The sequence below is a fragment of the Brachypodium distachyon genome, chromosome 1, assembly GCF_000005505.3.
Source record: "Brachypodium distachyon strain Bd21 chromosome 1, Brachypodium_distachyon_v3.0, whole genome shotgun sequence".
Taxonomy (NCBI): domain Eukaryota; kingdom Viridiplantae; phylum Streptophyta; class Magnoliopsida; order Poales; family Poaceae; genus Brachypodium; species Brachypodium distachyon.
In genome coordinates, this window is record NC_016131.3 from 40,771,979 (window position 1) to 40,790,569 (window position 18,591).

At 43.6% G+C, this 18,591-nt stretch overlaps 2 protein-coding genes across 2 annotated transcripts; one reads left to right on the top strand and one right to left on the bottom strand.

Moving 5' to 3' along the window:
- The first annotated feature begins 1,776 nt into the window (after positions 1-1,776).
- LOC104581580 (chaperone protein dnaJ 11, chloroplastic) lies at positions 1,777-2,639 on the top strand. Its single transcript, XM_010229442.3, has one exon. It carries the CDS (start codon positions 1,888-1,890, stop codon positions 2,230-2,232), a length of 345 nt encoding a protein of 114 aa, XP_010227744.1. The 5' UTR covers positions 1,777-1,887; the 3' UTR covers positions 2,233-2,639.
- A 529-nt stretch (positions 2,640-3,168) lies between these two features.
- Positions 3,169-12,905, bottom strand: LOC100821480 (enhancer of mRNA-decapping protein 4). Its single transcript, XM_010229443.3, has 13 exons — positions 12,011-12,905; positions 10,812-10,861; positions 10,438-10,594; positions 10,134-10,352; positions 9,658-9,786; positions 8,665-9,232; positions 7,725-8,581; positions 5,741-6,100; positions 5,551-5,670; positions 4,811-4,981; positions 4,503-4,661; positions 3,982-4,107; positions 3,169-3,730 (listed from the first exon to the last, which is right to left on the bottom strand). The coding sequence occupies exons 1-13, from the start codon at positions 12,734-12,736 to the stop codon at positions 3,422-3,424; spliced, it is 3,951 nt and encodes a 1,316-aa protein (XP_010227745.1). The 5' UTR covers positions 12,737-12,905; the 3' UTR covers positions 3,169-3,421.
- Between the last annotated feature and the right edge of the window lie 5,686 nt (positions 12,906-18,591).

The following is an 18,591-nucleotide window of genomic DNA, read 5'->3' on the forward strand; positions in this document are numbered from 1 at the left end:
GCCTCATCCTCCCCACACGGCACAAGCAGCCCCCTCTCCCTCTCGCCCCGATCCGCCTCAATCTCATCCTCCTCGGACTTCTCCTGCCGCCGCCGTGCCCTCGCCGCCGCAGCAGCAGCCGCAGCAGATTATATCCGGCTGCTGACGCACCCTTGCCGCGCCCCCGCTGCCGCCGTCTCCTTCGCGCTCGCGGGCTTGACCCAAAACAAAGCCGCAAGTACCGAGAGGCGAGAGCATACCCGGGCCCGTTTTTCTTGGTTGCTACCCAAAACTGACGAAAGCACAAAAGACCACCCGAATGGCGGAAATCACCGGCGGCGGCCGCGCGCGGAGGGGGTCAGGGAGGTCGCCGGACGGTGGGGCTGCTGGCGAGCGCGGCGAAGAGGCAGGACGGATTCGTGCAGCTGCTCCTGATGTCAGGCGTCTTCGTAATGAGCCTGCGGTCCCTGAGCCAGAAGCACCATGTCCGCGACCTCGCCGAAGATGCCGCCGAGCTCCGTCGCGAGCAGGAGCAGATCTCCCTCCGAGTGCGCCACCTCCAGGACTCGCTCCACCGCGAGGCCAGCGCCGACGCATCGGGAGCTCGATTCCCACCTGAGCCACCTCCGCCGCATCTTCGCTACTCACCCGGCCACCCCAGTCACCCCTGCTGCCGCCACCGACGACAAGTAGCCTGTTCTCCTCGGAAACCTTCCCTCACTTCCATTTCGTTGATGTTGTGATCGCTTATGTTTTATCGAGATCTTTGCGCGCAGACCATGTACGCACGTCGCGAACCATAGCTCTGCAGGCGACGTGTTCGTCGTAATGCCTCGGAGGTGCTGCCGGGTTGAGTCGAACATACGAGTAATTTATTTCTTATCTGCTTGCCTCGTGTGACATTGCTGCTACGCTTGGATCGATCAACTTTGGTTTTGCCTTAATATTTAACAATTTTCTGAGCTGCTTTGTTGCATTGGTTGCTGTGTTTGATTCTTCTCATTTGCTTGAAAATGAGATGTGGCAGCTATGGTTTATGTTAATTGTGTACATATAAGAGACAAGAAGACTAATTCTTGTTGGAAATTTTTGGTGGTCTACCCCCTAAATCCTACAATTGCCAGGAAGAGTAGGATTGCACGCGCATTGCACTCAGATTTGAAGTATTGCTTGCTACTCCATATATTGTTTATACAGTTACTAGAGCAATGCTTCCTTGGTTAGTTTCGTTCGTCGATCCGTTTTGTGTTTTAACCCTTCAGTTTTCCAATATTCAACCCGAAATACAAGTTGCAGGTTGGTTCTGTCCGTCGGTCCGTTTTGCGTTTTAACCCTTTAGTTTTCCGCCTCATGCCGCCCCTCCCCCTCCTCCTGCCATGGCCGCCAGCTCCCTCCACCTCACGTGGCATGTGGCTGCCTCCACTCCTCCTCCCATGGCCGCTGGCCCCATCTCCTCCTCCGCTTGCTTCGTGGACTCCGGCCGAAACAGCAGCAAGCGTGGCGTGGCCCGCACGGGTACAGTACTGACCTAAATATCGGAGGAGGGGGTATTTTGGTAATCGAGCGTCGTCATGTTCTTCTGGAAGCCGGATTAGCTCGAGAGGGACCACGGGAGACGGCGTCAGTTGTCACATGACCAAGGCCTATCCTATCCACTGCGCGACACCAACACAGCAAAAGCATTCTGGCCTTCTAGACGACAACGACGCCCCAGCTCGAACCTCACATCACTTCGCGCCCCACCACCTCTCCCCCTGCATACGGCCGGCCCTCTGCCCGCTAGTACTATAAATTAATCCTTCACGATCTTGAGCTGCCATCACTCACCTCCCACCCAACCCAACCCAAACTCATCACTTCCCTCTCAACTCCCAAGCAAGCGAAAAGAAGCGATTGTGCAAGTTAATAATGGCGGCACCGCCCACGATGGTGGCCGCGGCGAGGCCGGCGGGCGGAGGCGGGAGCCTGTACGAGGCGCTGCGCGTGGGGCGCGCGGCGACGCAGGTGGAGATCAGGACGGCGTACCGCGCCATGGCCAAGCGCCTCCACCCGGACGTCGTCGTCTCCTGCTCCTGCGCCGGAGCCGGATCAGGAGGAGGGCCCGAGGCGTTCTTGGAGATCCGGAGGGCGTACGAGACGCTGTCGGACCCGGCGGCCAGGGCGCGCTACGACAGCTCGCTCGGCGTCTTCCGCGGCGCCGGCAACGGCGGGATGATGCGGGTGCGGAGGTGGGAGACGGACCAATGCTGGTGATCGATCCGAATCAAGACATTGCCTGCATCCGTGATCCATCCCAGAGAAGCTAGCGTGAATAGATGGATCTTGGATCTATCTTCGGCTTCGGCGTTGGGTAGCAGTACTAGTAGTAGGCTCGTAGTATTTCCGCTTGTTTTTTCTTTTAAGCATAGTAGTGCCACTTGTTGGTATTGCAGATGAAGCAGCTTTTTGTGAATATACAGGCTTGCAAATTCTTACAAATTCTCTTTAGCATCAGGTACCAAGTCTTCTCGGAGAAAACAAAACAAAGAAGAAGTTCAGTCTTCGGGGCTCTCTTTTTCTCGAGCTGGCCTTCGGGCCCTTTTGTTTCACATGTTCAACCTCCAACAACATGGGAATGGAAAAAAAAATACAGGAAGTCTCGTGCTTTCTTAAATCATGTATGAATTGATAGCATCATATGAATATTCGTAGTTTTTTACTTCAAGGGGTGTGAATCGGTGCAGAAGTTTCTTTACAATAGAGTGCAAAAGAGACACCAGAAAAATTATTATGCAAGCCAATCTACAAATCAAGCAAGCAACGCAGACAAAAATCCTAAACAATTACAATGTCCAGAATCTGTTTGTTTCACATAAATCTGGAAAAGAGAGATGTTCAAATACTTGGCATTGCCAGGTCGGACACTGGCGGCCAGCAATTAGGTAGTGCACCGAACGTGCTGCATCTCACAACAAAATGTGATCCGTCTTTCTTTAGACATTGTGCTCAGGCCTTTGGTGATACGGACACTACCTAGGATGCCAGATCTACCAAACTCAAAAGATTGGAAGGGAAGACCCCTTCCGTTGGCCGACAAAAAGCGAAAGCTAAATGGGGATGCGGCACGCTTTCACGTGTTCCAGCTCCCAGCGTCGGCGCCGTAGATGCTACAGGATTCACACGATCAGGAACCGACTATAGACACAAATATTTGGAAGGAATAAAAAAATACTGATTACCGAGCTCAAACACTGCGCTGATGCCAGGCACCACGGACCCCACATGAAAGAAGTACCAGCTCAGTAGGGACTTGAACACAACCAATTTACATCACCTCCCATCCTGCTAGGTACTGGTTTGCCATTTTGTCGGTTCAATTCGCTCAAAATTTTCTCTATACAAGGACGCTGTTATAGATCATATGGTTCGAACTTACACAAACTACAGAATGCACCCTATCGCATTACTTGTAGCTCAGCAACACTGAATTGATTATATGCATGATTAGGCGGATGTTGTTCATTTCCAGTGGGCTGATTCTTGGTAGTGACTGCTGGTGAGCCAAGACGCTGTACACTTGCTCGAATACGGGCCTCACATGATGGGCAATCACCGGGTCTGCAGGTTGGATTGCCATGGCCACGGCTTGCATCCATTGAAGCTTCAGGGATGTATCATTGGATATGTCGCACGCAAGTTGCTGGAAAAGGGCTAGAAGGACACCTTGGTTCAGAGGTACGGGGTTCAGTCTACACAACCCTTGCAAATCAACCTGGCAGAAAGGGTATGAGAGTATCAGTATATCAGTATCCACAGCATCACTACATTATGCATGTATAGTCTAATGAAAAGGTTACATGGTCTGATAAAATTGCATCTGAGGGCAAAGGCATGGATGCATGAGATGCGCTAACTCTGAGATGAAAGCTTTTGTGTTTATAGGCCTTTTTTGGTTTGTTCAAGTAACAAGATATTGGAGAATAACCCAACAACTATACTTTAAATTTTAAATGTGACCAATACCTGAGAGCACAACCAAGACACTATGGAGACATCACTTCTTTGGAGAGCCATTGTAAACGCCTCATCGAATTTGTGCTCAGAAATTAGTCTGCTAAGCTCCTTCATCGGGTCCAGTGGAACATCAACCTGAAACAGCCAATAAATAAATCGAATGTTTGCTGTTTTCATTCTAGGGTTCAGTGGACATTGCCCTCAATTATACTTGCAAAGATAAAGCTTGACGCCGCCAACTGGGTGACTACGGGCGCAAAACAGTTGGTTCTTTGATGTCGAGACAGTAGGTTTCTTTTTGACACATTGCTTGCCGTGCTTTTCTTTGTTTTTGCTCGTTTCTCTGGTCGGCTGTACTTTACTCTCTTAATTAATGGATCGAGGCAAATCTTTTGCCTCCATTTCGAAAAAAATTCTAAAACACGCCCAAAAGAGATTTGAGGTTGGGTTAAGATTGCCAAAGATCAAAACAATCTACAGCAGAGCAAATGGTAAAGCCTAGAGGGTGGAAAAAAGTTAGTATTTAGTACCTCGGGAAGATTAGGCATTGGTCCATTAGTGGGCTGCAAAACAGTAGTATTATGTGATGTTGGGTTCCCGGATGCAACTAGAGCCAAAAGCTTGCGCTGCCCATCAAGTAACTCTGACGTAAGACCCTGGGTAATTGATGATGCTGAAGTGATTGTTTCCTGAGAGAATTCAAATGAGAAAGAAAGAATTAGCATTAGTAAGGGGAAACTATTACATAATAAAACAGAAGTTGGACTTGTCTGCTTCATCTTTCTTTCCCAAAAGCAGCGAATGCAATAAGAGCACAAAAGAAGCCTTTCAAGCTTACCCTTAGTGTTTGTGCCAATGGAGTCTGTGCTGCCGCAACCTGCTGCTGAACAGCAGCACCATGCTCGGACATTCCCTTCTGGAATGCACCATCTACTTGCTCAAACATTGTCCTACAAGATTGTTCAAATGCTGGGATAATTGATGACTCAAAGCTTGAGCGTAAAGCATCCTGCAGGGATCAAATGGAAAGCAATAAATTAATCCTTCATAGCATAGCACTTCATGATCATGCATAGTGTAACCCATTCCAGATATGAGTGAATCGCTCGGTGCTGCAATGGAATCAAATTTTGTATGAACATATTGGGGATGGATATGCAAGATGATGTTCGGTTGGTTACATTATGAAGGTACGAAATTCTTGGCTGACTAAATAGTAGATGTATAGTATTTTGGAGTAAGTGGATGTGTCTCCATGAGGGGATGCCCGCTTTACATGACACTATCCGGTCTAGTCACAAAATGTAATGCAGCATAATATCCTTTTCAATATCTTATAAATCGTCTACCCATATGATCTTCCCAAACAAACACCTAAAATCAACTACATTCTGCACAATCCCATGCATGGAGGATCATTCAAGCAACCAAACGACCCTAAATATGAGATGCACAAGAAATCTAACTGTAAAAAAACAAAGCCAGCAAACAAAATCATGGTTACCATGCTCCATTTGGAATTAACAGCTTCACCAGTAATGACCTAAGACCATATATATATGTACCAAGGATTCATACCTGTAGTGCTTGCTTGGCAGATGTATGGAACTGTGTTTGGATCTGCTTAGAGACTGTAGCTTCAAGTTTCGTGCTTACAGACCTATCCAGCTGATTCACGACCTTTTCGCCAAGAACTTTCTGAAAGGGGAAGGTCGATGAGAGATATGGAAAACATCAGAACATAAAGGACAGCAAGAACAGCCACAACCTGAAGTGAATCAGAAACAGCAGAAGACAAGGACTTCTCGATGATAGGTGCTGTTGTCCTTGCAACAGTAGGTCCCAGTGAAGATATTTCTTTCTTTAATGACTTCTCTAGCATAGCAGGAATATCCTTGTTTACAGAAGTTGTGATTAGAGTAGCAATCTGCTGCATTCGCTCCCTTTCAGCCTTTTCATGCCTTGCATTTTCCTCCTGGACACGAGCCCACATGGCATCAACATTAGCCTTTATAGACTTCTCGATGTTACGCCCTAGTGATGCTTCAATCCTTTTGCCCTCCTTTGCCATAGGAGCAGACACAATTGTGCTCAGCTGCTTTTGCAGATCATTATGCATAGCCATAAGCTGCAATTCACACAAGGCTTGTTAACGCACCACGATCAAAACATTATTTGTGCAAGAAAAGATGTGTCTCGCTTCATGGCATCAAGTCACAATATTATGGCACAAAGCAAAACTGGAGCTAAAAATGATGCACAGCAGCTCACTTTGGAACTAGAATTTTTACCACATAAAACAACATTTACTGTACGCCGCTGTATTCAAGCACCATACAATGGCATCTCCCAAAAAAGCAGTTATAGAGCGGTCCTTAAAGTAGATAATTCATTGCTAATTGACAGTTCAATATGCAGCATGGTATGCAATGCACAAACACAGAGCATACATGAAAGTAGTGGCAATTCTTCGTGGGAGACAACATTTACTGCGTGCTGCTGTATTCAAGCACCATAAAGTGGCACCATCCAAAAGTAGTCTAAAAGCAGTTAAGAGAGCGGTCCTCAAAAATAGTTCAAATGTTATCAATACTAGTATGGATAGCAACAACATTGGTTACAACACTACAAGGAACAAAAACAGTGCAAATATAACACAAGTGTCGAGCTGAGAGGCCGCCGTCGCCATCGCCTGGACGAGTCAACCCGTCTGCTCCCCAAAATAGCCTTGGTCGTCTCTTATTCCTCCTTATGCCGTCCTCCTACCAAATTCCTCAGTTGCCGGTGGGATCTGACTTCATGGAGACGAAAGGAGGGTTCCAGGCAGGAGAAAGGGCACGAGAGAGCCACTGCTGTTGCCAGGCGTAGAGGAGGGAGAGCTGGTAGGGTTCCGCGAGCAAGGTGTCGTGGTAGGACGTGAGAGGCGGCTGATGCTTAACGGGCCGTCTCTGCCCAGTTAACCAGGTGGTGTGGATTTTTCTATGGGAGCAGCGGCCCGTGAGGACAGGTCCCCAGATCGGATGGTCAGAAGCTCAACATGGCGAGATCCGACGGCCAATAGGACTGATAGCTTTAGAAGGCTGGAAGTCTGCCCAGTTTTCTGTCCTAAATTCAGTATTGAGCATATCATGGAAAAGAAACGGCAGGAATTGAAATATTTGTCCCCTAAACTAGCAAAAGCATGAGATCTATCCCTAATCTTGCAGAAATGTAGAACTTGGAAGTCCTTGAAGTTGGAATATGATATCACGGGTTCCAACTCCCAATCATTGATTGCCAATTCACAGTTTGATATGCAGCTTGAGTATGCAATGCACATATAAAAGGTAAGAATCTCAACCAAAGCTTATTAGCTGACATAAGTACACATATTGCTTTTGGCATACATGAAAGAACTTAAAACTGGCATTTCGCTTTGGACAAAACGTGTGTAGTTTATGTAACAGTAAGAAACAGAATCACTTCCTTGCAATTAAACAAAAGCCAACCTGACACCGAACAGTTTAAAAATAATAGCATATTCGGTCTTGCCGTCTTAGTAAATCTATGCACCATAGCACAATACAATTTGATGTAATCACAACCCAATTAGCTAACATATGTTCATTTTTTTATTGGAGTGCGGTCTTAACAGAATAGCACATTTCCCTCGAACCAATTTCGATGTAAATCAGTTTAAGACCAGCAGCATTCTATATGACAGACAAATTTTCAGTACAGATACAAGTCAAAGAAATGTTTAGTGTAATCACCTGTTGCAGTGTTCCCTGAAGAGCAGCTACTTGCAGGACAGAATCAATAGCAGGGTTGGTATTGCTTGGAGGTTCATGTGAGGAATCAGTAGAGTTAAAAGTGTTTGTAGGAGGAGACAACTGCCCAGACACCTGAGTATGAAGAACTTTTTCCTCTTTGGTAGCTGAGGGTAACTGCAAGTTCCTTGAAGCACACGAGCCATCATTTTTCTTAGGAGCTTCAGTTGTCCTCCTTGGAACATTTTCATCCCCAACACCGGAATGCTGCTTCAAAAGCATGGGCGTTGATCGCTGGGAATCTTCCATGCTGTACTTGTCCGTTGTTACAGAGCGCTCACTGACTGCGTCTACAGTTTGCTCCAAAGGCTTGTTAAGTCTCTCCATTTTCTTGTGAACAATTTGGGTCTCCTTAACGGCATCAAATTCAACATTTTGATCGGGGTTTTTCTCAACCACGTGCTTAGACTCCACTTCTACGTTTTGAGGGCTACCGCTAGCAGCCGTTTCAGAAGACGGGAGCACACCTGAAATAATTTCAGATGGGGTGATCAAGTGTGTAGCGTTCATTCCGACCATAAACGTGGGATGAGGATCTGAAATTGTACTATCACCCTGGCCACCTCTTGGCTCTTCCTTCCCAAAGCTTTCCTTCCTACCAAATGCTCCTCGCCCACTTGTAGCATCAGAATCCATCCTTTTCTTACTTGAATAATCAAAAGATGACTGTTCGACATCATGATCACCAATAGATGGGCCTCTTGAAGGAACTCTTCTCAAGACAGCTTCTTCATAAGATCCAGCATTATCCATGTCTGATGTAGGAGTCAGGGATGGAGCATGAGTAGTACTATCAGCTTCTGCGTACGAAAATAGTGGAAATGAAAGATCAATACCAAACTCAACAGTATATGAAATAGCTGGAACAATTGATGGGTATTACCTCTGCCCTGATGAATAGATGGCTTATGTGAAGTAACAACAGCAGGCCCAATTAGACTAGTTCCTATGGATGACTCCACTGGTGCCACTTCTAGAGGTCTCTCATATACATGAGATATAGCCGGATCCCTACCAAGCCCAATATTATCAGCTGTAGGAGGCAAACAGAGTGATAACTCCAATCCATACTGCTGGATAGCCATTGTCTGGACACAATAGACTTGTACTACTTGTTCACCATCTGGTTGGCTTTCATGTGTTCCTGTAAGACTTAAAATAGGCATTGCAACTGTGAAATCTGCTATATAGTCCAACCGAGTAGAAGCGGGATCTGGACCATACTCAACATGGACAGCATATATAGCATTCTTTTTGGCATTCGCAAGCAAAATAAGGCTAGCTTGTGGTAACACTGCTACTTGGTTGAAAAATGCTTCCTCAAACCTATGTCCCAGAGAACTCGTAAGTTCCAGAGTTTGAGCGCATCTCCAAGTCTCAGAGTCACTTGGCAACAACCAACCTTCCTTATCAGAGGAAGCCCAAATTTTTACTTCTCGGTTGAGAGGGCCCTGCAATATTAACAAAAGCCAGTGTGATGTCATTCCTTTATGCTAAACGAGGCGCATGGAAGCTTCTTTCCTAAGTTTGCAAGACTGGACCTCCATACATTTTTATCATATCAAGACACTAATAAAAGGAAACCCATGCACAGTGCACATGCGAAAAAAACATAACTCCATGAACAATCCAGTCACAAGTGATCTTAGTTATAATTAGGAAAAGTTATCCTTTCAGCATTATTTAGCTCCAATTTTGAGGCACGGCCCTGATGTTTAAGCATGGTGAAACTTCAATCCTATATGAGTGGGCAACTAAGTTATGATTAATCATCATTTGACAGAATAACATGTCTGCTGAAGCCTGAAGGTGATTGAAGATGACAGCAAATAGCCAAATATAGTGAAAAATGTGAATAAAGTAGAAGAATGCATACCGCTGTAACGAGATTTATATGATTTGGTTGCTCAGGTGCCGTAAGGAAAGAAACCGAGTAAACAGCTTTACCATCATGAGGATTTATCACAGATAGAGGCACCACCCTGCGATCGTCCCATATTTTTACCTGCCAATAATAGACAGTACACATAATAAAATGGCCGTTGTGTTCCCGTGGATCACATGGTGCCAGCAAAAAAAAGGCAAGCTATCCACCGATCAGGCAATCACTGACAACAGCACTTGTCCATGTGCAGCAGGATAACAAACATGACTGAATTGAGCTCAGAAATACTAGCATGCATATCTAAAAAATTGGACACTGTGGAAGTAAAAACAGAACGGAGTTTGCGATGGAACAGAAGTTTAAGCAGAGTGTTCAGGATCATTTGTTTTGCAATCAGTTCTTTCTTGTACCATTGCATATCATGAAGTGCAGGGTTTTTAATCAAGAACAGGACATCTTGTACAAACCGTGCCATCTTTTGATGCTGAAGCCAGTCGTGTAGTCATCCATTGAGATAAGGATAGATCTGTGACATCCCCATCATGTTTACCAACCAAGTGCACACCGTCAATCAGCTTGTCGAGTGAGCATTCAAGAGGCTCTTCTCTACTGAAGTCTCTTCCTCTTCCCACTTTTGTTGTATCTATTCTTAAGACGCAGTTCCCAATTCCAACAAACAGAATTTCCTACAAGAGAAGAAGTGCATGAATCATTAAACAGAAAAAGCAGTCAAGAAACTGAATGTGAAAGGCAATTTAGATGAGGCTATACTTGCTTATGGGAGTGCCAACATATTCTTGGATGGTAAGTTTCAGCATCTCCTACTATCTGGATGCCAATTTCAATCTTTCCTGAGATTTGTGATTTATTTTCTTCATCGGGCCCCTCGTCAATCTTCCATACATATATACGCCCATCTACACTTGCACTGTAGACAAAAGAAAACAAAATATTAATTGTGAGTTCGTGTGTGTGTGAGAGAGAGACTAGTAACTAAACAAAGGCTATGATATGCTGTACAATAACTGGAGGCCACCCCACCTTACCAGTGTACACCACCAAAAATAAATGCCAGCACAAGTACCCTGAGGCCTACAGAGCTACCCTAAAGGTGTCAAGAAGATATTATATGTCAGTAAAAGTACCTGGCCAAACGGTGGACGTCTTCTGCAAAGAAAGCCATGTCCGTCACCCTCTGCAAAAAATACAAATAAGGCCACACACAATATAAAAAAGAAAAGTATCCTCGTGCTAACTAAAATAAACACAGCTCGTGAAAAAAGATAGATATGGAAGTAACAAAAATTGGCACAAAAAATTGCAGTCCATATTCTATAAATATGATGAGCGACAAATGCATCTCATCTGTACAAGAAAGAGTTGTTTACAGTGGACTACAAATATGATTAGTTATTAATATTCAATCTAACTTACGTAGCAACCATATTCACTAATCCCTTTGGATTTCAGCTGCATGCAGTGAACATATATTATTTCATCTAACATCACAGCCTTTAAATCCATACTTCACATGTATCTTTATATTTGATGAATCTATACAACTAATCATTTATTAGCTATTTATCTGATTTCTCATGAGGCCATGTCAGCCATGTGTTATGGCCATGTGTTCCTGCCGCACTGTCAACTTCAAGAAATCGCTGCATACTCTTATCGTCTCCCAGCATGATTGTATTCACAAAAGTTTTGTTCTATATATCCCACTGCAACACGCAGGGAATTTCCTACTTCCTCCGTCCAACAAAGGATGTCTCAACTTTGACTAAATTTGAATGCATCTATACACTAAGTCATGTCTAGATACATTCAAATTTTGACAAACTTGAGACATCTTTTGTTGGACAGAGGGAGTAGTATAGTTAAAAGTCAATCCCCCAGCCTGTAATATAACAGACTGAATCGTAGTATAATCATAAATAACAACATAAAGTGAAGCACCTGCTTCTATAGAGCAACATGGGTCGTATCAGACACACTATGCACATACAATTTGATGCTTGGGGAGCTCATGCATAAAGGAACAGTTATGTGGTTCACTGTACGCCACTAACACGCCCTGCTCAAAACCAACACTTCCACGCTAATCTAAGTAACATCAAATTTTCCAGTATGATCAATTAACAGAAGGGAATGCCTATTTCTCAGTCGCCTAAGAAATAGTTATTTTTCAGTCGACAATCATAGCCATCCAATGAAGATTTTCTTATCCATCGGACCTACGTTAATCTTACACAAATCTCAATGATTGAATCAAAAGGTTGTTATCATCAACTAAGAAATAGTTATTTCTCGGTCGCCTAAGAAATAGTTAACAGAAACATACCTGTGTGTGCCCACGAAGGAGTGCACGGAGCGCAGTGTTGATGTTAAGCACGCGGATGTTGCCAAGCTTGAGGCCGTACACGATGTAGGTCCGGTTCACAGCGATCTGCCGGCCAAGCACCAGCCCCGGGTCCGATGTGTACTTGGTGATGGGCGTCACCTCCAGCTGAGGCGGTTGTGCCTCCCCGGGCAGGCGCGAGTCAACATCATGCACGGCCCTGTCCCCAGGCCCCAGCAATCTTCCCCGGGGCATCTTGCTGCTCGTCATCCTCGCTGGTGGCGCTGATGGCATCCCTGGAAGCGGTGCCACTGGAGGCCCAGAGAACTCCGACGACGCCGGCGGCATGGACACCACTGACTCGAGGTGGGTAGGCGCGGTGTTTCCCAGCAGCTGCATGAGCCGGGCGCCCGGGTTGGGGTTCGAGCTAGGGATAGGGTTTGGGGTGGGGTTAGGGTTCGCGTAGGCGGTGACGGGGAGGTGGACGGCGTGGGGGTCGTTGGGGTAGTGGAGGTAAGGGTTGCGATGGAAGGGCGGGGTGGCCGTCGGGTAGGAGAAGGGTCCCGGCGGCCCAGAAGCCATTGGTGCGCCTGGCGGGGCTCCCGGGAAGATGCCGGTTGTGGTTGGTACGGTTGTGGGATGGTTAGGGTTTGGGGAAGGCTTGAAGAGTCTGTTGAGCTCGAATGGGGCATTTGGGTTGGGAGTAGGGTTTCCCGAGGGCGACGCCATGGGAGGTGACTCGATGGAGTCGTTGGGAAGAGGATCTGGAGCAAGGGAGTGTGCGCTGAATGGAGGAGGAAGACGAGTGTGCGTAGAGGAAGGGGGTGGAGCGAGGAGGAAGAGAGGGAAGAGAATGCTCCAATGGTTTGCCGTTTGATGATGGGGGGAATTTTGGTAACAATGGCGGCTGGCTACTTGCTACTATAATCGATTGCTTTGAGTTAATAAGGTTTACAAATGAGTTATAGAAAAAGTTTCAGGATCAAGGCTTCAAAATTACTCTCTCCTTTTCACAAATCCTTTTCACAAAGAATGACGCCACATTTCTCGAAGTCGAACTTGACCAACGATTTGCACTAAAACCACGACAAGTATTTAGGAACGGAGCGAGTAGATTATATGTTGCAAATTTTATATCGTTGGAAAGGTTTTTGAAATACGAATCCAATGATATAATTTTTGTACTCCTTCCGTCCAACAAAAGATGTCTCAAATTTGTCAAAATTTAGATGTATGTAGACATGACCTAGTGTATAGATGCATTCAAATTTAATCAAACTTGAGACATCCTTTGTTGAATGGAGGGAGTAGCACATAACTCTCAAATGACCAATCTAATTGTTGGTCAAAGTAAAATCTCGAAGTACGTGCGTGCCATTATCTGTGAAATGGAGGGAGTAGGTCGGAAGAAGATTTATTTAGCTTTATAAGCCCTAAAGACCTTGCTATAGCTTTTGCAAAGTTTTAGGTTTCACATTGTGTCATTCGGTGGAACAAATGTCTCACTGTAAACGATAAACGATGGTATTAGCATAAATTACTTTGCAAAACAATCGAGTATACGTGGAATGGTATGTTTGTCATTGATGAAAGCATATATGACAAAAGAAACGGGTATAAATGATCATTTTGTACAACATACTCGGTTTCAACCTCAAATTCAATAAATCTTTGAATTATTTGTACGTGTATTTTTAAGGTGTCTAATTTACAAATCAATATGCTTCCTAATACAACCTCACTAGTCAAAAGTGTTAATACACCTAAACTAAAGAAAAGTCAATGCACTTTTATTTTGTTACATTAATTTCACATTCTCCAAATAAAATCTCAATTTATGTATGTAACTTACAAACTTCACTTCAAAAGGCCGGAAAGGATCAAACTACTTCTGATTGTATTGTAAATCATTTGAAGAAAAGGCTTATGGTTATGGAAAGTTACCAAATATTTTGGAAATGCATATCATTTGCATGATAATAAAAATGCAAATGAGCAAAACACAAAACTCAAATATATAAATATTGAATGTAAGTGCATGCGATTTAATCAATGTTTACAATGGCATACAAATGTATGCTTTGTCCAAAAGTTGGGTGTCATTCATAACCCTTGTGCATACACACCCAATTAATGAATGCAAGTGCATGCGATTCTATCTACTTTTACAGTTCGGCCCTCATAATGTTGTACGCTTTGTCCAAAAACTTAAATGATGTATATAACCCTTGTGCATACACATCATGTTCATCAAAAGAGACGGTGGCTCATTTATTCCTTGCTTTCTCTCTCCTCCTTTTTTCCTAGTTGCTTCAACTCTCACAAGTTCTTCGCTCTCCTTACTAGTCGGAGGAGGGGGAAGAGGAGTTCTGTCCTTCCCTCTCTCCACGTATATCCACATAGAGTTTAGAGGTGGTTGACGTTATGCTATCGATTGCCTGCCCGTTGTCAGAAGGGAGTATTGGCTGAGCCCACTCGAGGTTGTGCTGGAGTCAAGCCCTAGCCATCGGCATCGGCACCATGGACACGTACATCCCCTCCAGTTGACTTTAGCAGGTCAAGCACCTAAATAAGATCCATGATTTTCAATTGCACTAAGTCTGTTTTCCTTATTGATGTATGATGCCAGGGATCATCAGGCTAAGACAAGGTGAATCCGGATTTGGATTTGTGGTTATCTGGTCTAGATTGCTATCAGTTTAATCCAATAAAGTACCTTGTTATTTCAAGGTTTGCTTTCAGAATTTTGTTTATTTTATCCTTCTATGATGATAATATTCCTCCTATTTATTGTGTTATGGAGGAGGCCCGTCCCTAGCCTCTATACCTGAGTGATAGCAGTTGTTTCCCTTTGCAATCTCAGAGGCCTACTTAGCCATTTTTGGGGTTGAAAATTCATTGACAGTGACCAAGGCATGTGTGGACATCTACCACCAAAGCTTTTGCTCGGCTTAGGGGTGTTTTGGATGCTTGCCGACAGATTCCTCTACAACATGCGAAAGTCGTTTCTAGTGATGCCGGTATGTACCGGCACCGCTGGAGCCAGTCAGAGCTCCCCACGTATGCGAAAGTCGTTTCTAGTGGTGCTGGTATGTACCGGCACCGTTGGAGCCAGTCAGAGCTCCCCACGTGTCTTAACAAAAGCAAAGCCCCACCTCCCCCGCGTGCTCGTGTATCAGAGAAAGAATGGGATTGCGATTGAACTTTGCTAGTTTTGTACTAACATATTTTTGTCGTTTGTACAAATTATTTAATGGTCCAAACAAACTTGGAATTTTATGAAAATTTAAAGGTAGTTTTAATATGGGAAAATCCACCTTCCGTAAAAGTTTCAAAAAAATTAGAGCAAGTTTGAAAATCCACCATTGAAATTTGATATACCATATACCAATGACATATACCATTCGTTATATCATATATAAATGACGTAAATTTGATAGACCATTACCAATGACATGTAGCATTCGTGTATCATATCTGAATGACATATACCATTCGTATATCATATATCATACACCAGTAACACATATCACATACCATTCTTATATCATATACAGGCAAATATATCATATACCGATGACATAAACCAATATACCAATGACATGTACAATTCATACGTCATGCACCAGTAAATATACCATTCCAATAGAAATATATGCCAGATTTTCAAACTTGCTCTAAATTTGTTGAAACTTTTACTAAAAGTGGATTTTCCCATCTTAAGACTATCCTCAAATTTTCATAAAATTATGAGTTTGTTTGGACCATTAAATGTGTTAGTGCAAAAAAAAAAGCAAAATCCAATCCCAATCCCATTCCTTCTCTCATTGGCTCTAGCGGAGTCAGCATATACCGGCATCGTCTACAACATTTTACATAAAATGTTGGTTAATGATACCTATCTATTCATTTTGAAGTTTTCGTCTTTGTTTTTCTTTGTTTTCATTTTTAAAAAAAATTGGATCAAATTGCTTTTACTCGTTGTCTCGCAGATTTTCCTTGTTTTTGATCATTTATTTCAAGAACCTAAATGCACGAGGGGAAATTCAAAAAATTAGGGGGAGGTTCGAATGAAACTTGAAGACCGTGTCAAAAGGGTGTCGCTAGGGAGGCCCACGTGCCTTCGAATTGGGTATCCCGCGCGGTAGGGGCCCATTTCCAAACTGCTTCAAACCTTCATATTGGGTCCTATGTGGACTCATGCAATTTTCACTCATAATAATATTCCTCACATTTATTGTGTTAGCGTTTTCAAGATACCCGAATTTGCATGGGTCCACATAGGACCAAATATGAAGGCCCTCTTTGATTCAAAGAAATTTCATAGGAAATTTGGAGGGTTCTTTTCCTAAGGAATTTTTTTTATAGCTCACGTTTGATTTGCAGGATTTGAAAACATAGGAATATTTTCTATGGACTAGTTTGCATGCAGTTCCAAAAGATATCATGGAAAATTTTCTTTGTCTCTATGGCAACTTTGAGTAGCACATAATCCTTTAAGCAAATTCTGCATTTTTCCTATGGCGCAATCAAAAAACTACTGCTGCATTTTCTTGTATTTTGAATTTTCATAGGATTCAACAAGCCATCACATTTAAATCTTACGTTTTTTCTATTCCTATGTTTTGAATCTGCGAATCAAAGAGGCCTGAAATTTTGAAGTAGCTTGCCGGTGGGCCCCAAGCGCCTCCTTGGCATTCCTTATGGGTTTTCATGCATTCGAACATGATTTCTTTTTCCGGAAAAATGAGTTGCTTGATGTAAAACAAATGCATGCCCGCTAACATATTGTAACAGGAAGAAATCAAAGTTCCATGCATTGGGGTGGTTATCTAGCTAGTGTGTATTCGGTTGGGAGGATCAAGTAGAACTTCTACATATATGGAATGAGATGGAAGAATGGTTCCATCTAGTGTTTGGTCAGAGAATGGAACAGTACCTAATTTTGTTTGATTGAAGGAACGATCAGAACAATGAGTGAGAAATCAATTGATAACACTGGTTTGAATGTATATACATATCTGTGGAAATTTTCTTTCAATCAAACATTTCATTCATCTTACTTTGTTATATTCTTTACTCTTATAAAAGACTCAATTGGTGGCTGTAGTCCGTCACACTGTCAAACTGCATCACTTGTGTAAGCACAAATCAATGGCATGAGAACAAATATGAATTATATGATCTAATAAATAGACTATAGTAATATAGTATAATATTATTTAGTTCCTAGCAGCCCATGGGTGTCGTGCTAGTCATTATTCTATTTTCCTACTTCCTCCGTCCGGGTTTATAAGGGTTGCACGGAATTTTATGACGAACTTTGACCTCAAATTACATCGGTAAATGAGGTTATTAGGGCATAAAAGAGATATCGTTGGATTCGTATTGAAAAACTCTTTCTAATGAAATAATTTTTATATACATATATTAAATAGCGTTTGTATCATTGTTAGTCAAAATTTGGCACAAAACCCAATAGAGTCATTAGGGCATTTTCAACAAGCTGATACTAGAACTCGTACTAAGATTCATCTCCTTCCTCCTGTCTTTCCTTTTTAATTTTTATTTTTCTTGTACAGGCATGTGATATCTTCTCCCAAAGCATCTTTTTGGTTAGGGTCCACTAGTCATGCTCACTTCTCAGTCTATTTTTCTTTTTAAAGAATTGGTTCTTGTGTCAAAGTGGTTAAAAGATACGAGAGAGAAGGAGTTGGTACCGGTGTTGGAGATGCCCTTATAAGCCCAGATGGAGGTAAGAGCATCCTCAGCAGCTTGTGTATATGGGGTTGTCTATATCTCCATATAGACAATGGTCTAAAAAGATTCATTATTCACATCTTCTAGTTTTCCATCAGCTTGTCTATATACAGGTAATCTATATTCTCTCTCATATATTTTAATAGTATCTTATAACTACCATTTGAACTACCATCTGAACTCAAATTTCCAACGGCTAGGTTTCTAATGGCTACATTTGAATCGGCTACTTTTCTAATGGCTACTTTTCCGACGGCTCTATTTCAGGTCTATATATACCAGAGCCCCCACCTCTCTCCAACCATTCCATCTTGTGGCTTCTCTCTTCTTCTCCACGGCAGCGCGGGCGACCTCGGCTGGAACGGTATGGGCGGGAAATTTCGGAGTGGTGGCAGCTGGCGGGAGCGAGCGCGGGCGATTTGGACGTTGTCGCTCGGTGGTGGAAATGTGGACGTCGTGGAGGAAAATTTAGACGATGTCTACGTTTAGACATCCGTATGGACGAATTGGTGGAGACCCTTTTTTGCGTCGTATCGTCTAAAGAGCACACAGACAAGTATATCCACGAGCTGCTGGAGTATTTTATTTGGTTTTCTCCACAAAAACACAGCCAAAGTGGACCACAAACATACGTAAGCACTCAGGCTAGTCAGTCCGTGCCCCTCGCCCCTCCACATACGAAACCACTGTCAAGCACAGAGGTCTGGAGACTGCAGTTTCGCTGACAACGAAGCTTTCAACCGTAATAACACGACACGTACGACGACACGATCCAATCAATCGAGTCCCTTTGTTAAAAAGCCAGGCCAGATCGAGTGCCCTCT